Source organism: Gymnoscopelus microlampas (assembly GCF_963454915.1).
Source record: "Gymnoscopelus microlampas genome assembly, chromosome: 1".
Taxonomy (NCBI): Eukaryota; Metazoa; Chordata; class Actinopteri; order Myctophiformes; family Myctophidae; genus Gymnoscopelus; species Gymnoscopelus microlampas.
This window is the reverse complement of record NC_139962.1, coordinates 39929210-39934943: the sequence shown is the minus strand read 5'-3', so window position 1 is coordinate 39934943 and position 5734 is coordinate 39929210. Positions and strand designations below refer to the sequence as shown.

General features: G+C 40.7%; 1 protein-coding gene across 1 annotated transcript in view; it reads left to right on the top strand.

Moving 5' to 3' along the window:
• lins1 (lines homolog 1) overlaps positions 1-5544 on the top strand; it is a 7543-nt gene extending 1999 nt beyond the window's left edge. The window contains exons 3-6 of the mRNA XM_084062384.1: positions 2205-2346; positions 2438-3034; positions 3212-3395; positions 4163-5544. Coding sequence (XP_083918510.1) covers positions 2205-2346; positions 2438-3034; positions 3212-3395; positions 4163-5006 — 1767 coding nt within the window. The 3' untranslated portion in view covers positions 5007-5544. The remainder of the gene's footprint in view (positions 1-2204; positions 2347-2437; positions 3035-3211; positions 3396-4162) is intronic.
• Positions 5545-5734: the final 190 nt, after the last annotated feature.

Sequence of the window (5734 nt, the reverse complement as noted above, 5' to 3'; positions counted from 1 at the left end):
TATAGCAATATGTTCTATAGCCTAGGTGGGGTTGGCGAAAGGGCCTACTCTGTGTGGAGTTTGCATGTTCTCCCCGTGTCTAGGGTAGGTAATACCCTCACAAAAACATGTAGTTGCTATACCGCCTCCCCCATGACAGCCGGGGCGCCTGATGGAGGGGAAAGGAACTGGTTGGAATAACGTCTTCCTTCTGCGCGCTACGTCCTACCGGGGAAACTCCCCCCTGTCAAGTGATAAGAAGGTCAGTTGGCTCTCATGCATTGAAGGAGGCATGAGCTCGGCTCTGGGCTCCCTAGGCTGGCGGGGGGAGTGTATCGCTCAGGATCACTTAGATAATTGGTACCGGGTGAAAAAGGGTTAGAAAAAATCGTGGGATAAAAAAACATATTAAAAAAATGTATTTGTTTTTATAAACAGTCACTGAACATACCAAACATTTATGAGAGATTCAGAAACAGTCACTCCGATAAGGGTTGTACAAACTTCTTAAGCAATGAACCATAAATATTGATCCATGCTTGCTTGGCACAACCTATAATTGCTCAAGACAAATTTGCAAAAAACATATTTTTTGCGCTTTTTTTAAGCTGAATTGGTTCCCAGATTGTCCACAACCCAACCCAGTGTAATATTTATTCGATAATGAATTGACAATTAATTGTTTAACTACTGACAAAGCCATGTTTCTTTGTATTATGTTGTTGTTTTTTTCCTTCACTTCACTCAGGACACATGAACAACAGGTTAAGACGAAAAACAAGGTCTTCTTCAGGCAAAACTAACCTTTACGTTTTGCAAGGCACACCAAAGTGTGCTCTTAAAAGTACATTAACAAATGCATATAACAATAAACCAGTAAACAACATATGACAATATATTAATTACTTTAATTACTTAATCGGTTATGTAATTGTGTTGCCTTTGTAATGTTTATGTACACATGATTCTGACTGTAACCCACGGATATCTCCTGCGACCCAGGTTTGGGTCCCGACCAACAGTTCCCCACTGCACCACTGAATCAAGACAGTAGTTACTACTGTCTTGATTAACTAAACCTCACACCTAGGTCTCACTCATTATGCTAGGGTGGGATGGCTCAGGGTAGAGGACAGAGTACAGCAACTTGCAATGGACCTGGTCTTCAAGATACTCAAGGAATCAGTGCCCATGTACCTTTCAAGCCACTTCAATAACATGAGAGACACACACAGGCACAACACCAGAGGGAGCTCCACGGATCTCGTTGAACTCAGATTCGGCACACACATGGGGTTAAATTTGTTCTACTATAATGCCACCAAAATGTGGAATGCCCTGCCAACAGCCATCAAAAAGTGTGACTCCTTACCCTCCTTCAAAGCCGCCATAAAAGAGCACCTGTCTGCAAATTGCAACTGGTCCTAGACAAGTCTTCTAAGCTTGACACCAGAAATGCCCCCTCCCCCCATGGTTTCTGTACATATACTTTTTTAGTTTATTTCTTATACTGTATGTTACTGTATGTCTTTAAATGTCTTGATTAATTGAATACATCGGACCGCAATGGAAACAAGCCATCAGGTCTTTTTGTGTTATTCTTTTAGCATCATTGTATAATTGTACCACTTTACTCTTTGCAAACTGTTAAAGGAGTAGTTTACCTAAAACATTACTTATTTTCTATCAATTAGTAACAATTACACACCCCAAGAAGCATTGAATTCATGGATATTTTCCTGTTTTTGTCGCATTCCTTAGCCAATAATTTGATGACTGGCGGAAAGATGCTAATGTATCCGGTAAGAGACTCCTTTGAGTCTCCTACCTTAATTAACTGCCGGTCATTAAATTATTGGTTTAGGAATGCGACAAAAACAAAAAAATCTCCATGAATTCATTGGTCATGGGGTATGTAATTGATAGAAAATAAGTATTATTTGGGTGAACTACTCCTTTACTAATGTATTAAATTAATCAAACAAAAAAGAAGAAAAAGAAAATGATGGAATTTCTCACTTCCTTCTACTTCCTGATGCTTGTAGAATCTTTACCAAGGTTAAGGTACCAAGGTGTCTGGCAACCTCCCATTTAAAAACTTTGCTATTGGTGTTCTTTATCGGTTAGGGTTAGGGTTAGGGTTAGTTATCTTGATAATTGACTTGTATTTTGTCTACCAAAAATTGTCTTCTTTGTACAAAGGCTTTTTTTCTCTCACTTCATAGGATGCAGTTAATCCAGTGTGGAAACAGAAATGTGTCGAGGCGTTTCAGAATCCTTGCCCCTGTGATGAATTGGATGCGTGCATGTGGTCATTTACCAATGTCTTGAAAACAATACTCAAGGGATCTCATGAAAGTAAAACAGGTTGGTGTTTTAACAAAACTCTGTACTTTCCCTAAGTCTCTAGCAACACATAATGAACAAATAATGTGTATAACTAACTCTTTACTTCCAGAAAACCTGGAAAAGCTACTTGTGGCTTTCAACCCAGCCCTAAGTACTCTGTTCTCAAAGCTTCTCCCAGAAGATAAGAAGGGTGAACATAAGTCTGTTGTATATTTCAGCAGCACTGCGGGGGGATCCTTATCCATCTTCCTGGATCTGTTGGAGGTGCTCAATGCATCCAGGTTGATATGTCGAACCAACAGCTATCTACATTGTCAGAGACTGGTTCACACTCATACCACAGCACTCCTGAGAATAGTTGACTCGCCCTTTGAATATTTTGTGAAAAAGCGAGTGCTGCTGCTTCTGAAGAGAGTCCTGCTTCAGAAAGCAGGGGAAGACATGGCTTTGGGAGTGTTGTCATCCACCGAGCTGAAAGATCAACACCTCTGCACAGATATGACCACACTGGCTAATGGTGTGTTGCAAACAGTGGACTGTGGTTGGCTACAGTGTCTTCCAGTTAAGGAGGCATCTTCTTTCTTTGGAGGGACCTGCCAATCACATGGCACAGGCGGTCAGCAATCTGACTATGTGATGTTAAGAGCTGTTAGCTTGGTCCTTGTCAAGTCAATGGAATTCAGAATACAGTCCGATGCTGGGGCAGGTAATAATTCATTCTTTGATTCCCTTTTTAACAAGTTTCAAGTTTAACAATATAGTGCTGGGTTAATCAGTGGTCCTTGCATTTTACAGTTTGCTCAGCAGGGGGCAGTCTTTCCTTCCGTACAATGTAGAGTAGAAGCATCTACTGATCTATCCAGTCTTTGTCCCCTCATGTTAGGTGTGGACTGTGCCATAGACGTGAATGGGTATCAGCAGGCTCTGCTAGGTTTCCTCAGGCAACACAGTGTCCCTCTGGAGGAGCGGGGTCACCCCTGCTCCTGGCTCACCCTGGTGTTTGGAGAGCAGGATGATGACATGATGGAAGCTGCCAAAGCTCTGCTTCTCCTGTTCCTTTATCACAGGTACAGAGACAGTGGCTAGAAAACACACTCAATTTGATTTAAAATATTGGTAGAATTGCAAACAATTGGCCACATTTATCATTTGAAATATTAATTGAATACTGTGTGATGAATTTTCATTTGCGTTGAAAACGTGAATGAAAACTTTATTTCACTTCCCTGCATTACATTTCATGATGTAAGATAATGATGTCAAAGTGGGTTTTTCATAATTTGTGAACTTAAAATGAGTAAATAGATTAAAAATATGACCTACGCACCTCAACTATGCACTCTAGGTTGCCTGTTTTATTTTTATGTTTAGTGAGTGCAAGAAAGGCGCAGGTAACAAACTATAATAGTCAAGTCAGTTAATTATAAAGTATATTTAAAGCAATAAAAGTTGAGACAAAAAAGTAAAACAATGAAAAAATACAATAAATGAAAAAATAAATAAAATAAAGGCATAAAAATCATACAAACATACGAATTTGAATGTGTTGATGGAAGGGAAATACCTAACAGAAAGGGGTAAACTATTCCACAGCCTCAGGGCAGTAGTGAGAAATGCATGATCACACTTGAACTTTAACCAGGACAAAGGAATAGGCAAGAGTAATTGGTCAGATGATCTAAGGTAGTATAGGGGCAGAGAGGGTAGGAAATATAATAAAAATAGTAATACATGAATAATAACTAGCAGTGAACCCGTTTGCAGAAACAGATTAAATTATGTTTGTAAAAACAAATGACTACATGAATTGATTACTTTCTATTTGTGTCTGCAGCCAGTTCCTGGGGTCGTATGATGCTGCTGCATCTGAGAAAGCCTGTGCCTCTGGTTCCAACCCTCACTGCCACTTCCTGCTCTTTCTGCAGAGCATCTCCTTCGATCACAGCATCCTCCTCGATTTCCTCATATCTACAGAAACCTGCTTCCTGGAGTACTTTGTACGCTACCTGAAGCACCTCAGGGCTGACTGGGAGGGCTTCTCCCTGGCATGTCAAAGAAAGGAGACCGTGGACCCTGGACAAGTAGAGCATTCTCATCCAGCCCCATGTTGTAGTGGTGCATCTGCACTGAGCCGTGAGGATGGGCTACCAGCCAGCGCTGGCCCTTACCTAGTACAGCCTGAGGTGGGTGCACCAATAGTGAGTGGGGCCTCTAAGGTTCGCCTGGTGGATTATGGCAGCTCTGAAGAATCTGATACAGACAGCATGGAGGTTTCAGAAGCTTCACAGGACACCGGGTTGGGTAGCACAGAGGTTGCTGTTTGTGATGGTAGATTGGGTGGCTCGAGTTTGAAACAGGGAATGAGGGGACTGACCGTCGACACCTTTGTGCATATGGAAACAGATTGCCACTCATCTGATTTAACAGCTCAGGTGCAGATGGGGTCTGTCTTTAGACAGAAAAGACGTATAAGAGAAACATCCTGGTCAAGTGAGATGTTCGTCAGAACGGTCTTATGTCTCTCAGAGCTCAGGCGGCTGGTGACGAGGTTGCACACAAAGAATCTTTTCCCATATAACCCGACCTCCCTTCTAAAACTCCTGGCACACGTAGAGACTGTGAAGACATCAGCATGGACTATTGGGTCCGATGCCAATCCTGATTTTGGAGAGTCCTAGCCCATTGGTTAGGTTTGACCGATATTTTGTCCAAAAGTACAAATAAATTCTAGTCAATTTGAAAAAGAAATATTTGATAAAAGTTTACAAAAAATAGAAAATTAAAAATGTGTTGGATCTACAAGCTCACAATGTGTTGTGAGCTTGTACACATTTTCATCTATAATGACATGCCCAAAATACGGACGCCAGATTGAAAGTGGTTAAAGATCACTCCGGACACATCAGCTGCATAATTGTTGATACCAATGTCAGCACAAAAGTCAAATAATGGGCGATATATCTGCCAAATCGGTTTATCAATATCGGTCTGGCTCGAATTGACATCTGTTAAAATGTAATAAATAATGGTAAATTCATGGACATGAAGATTTGTAATATCTTAGAATGAAGTGAATTTCCATGTTTCTTTGCTGTCCTATTGGATCTCGATTTTCAGGTGATTTGTGTGTGGGTACTGGGTATCAGGTTAATCATTTCTTATGAGAGAATGATGAAAGAGTGTTATTGATCTCGCTTTCAAGCACCATATATATCCTGTTAAGCCATGAACTGTTTGTTATAGGCAAACACACCCAGTCCTAAACCAACATACAAATGCCTATTTGCTCCTATCAAACCGTATCAAATATAATTTAGAAATGTCAACAACATGCATATTTTACACCATCACCCTTCACCATAGATCTTTTTTTTGTTTTGTTTTTTTAACCAGAGAGAATGTTATG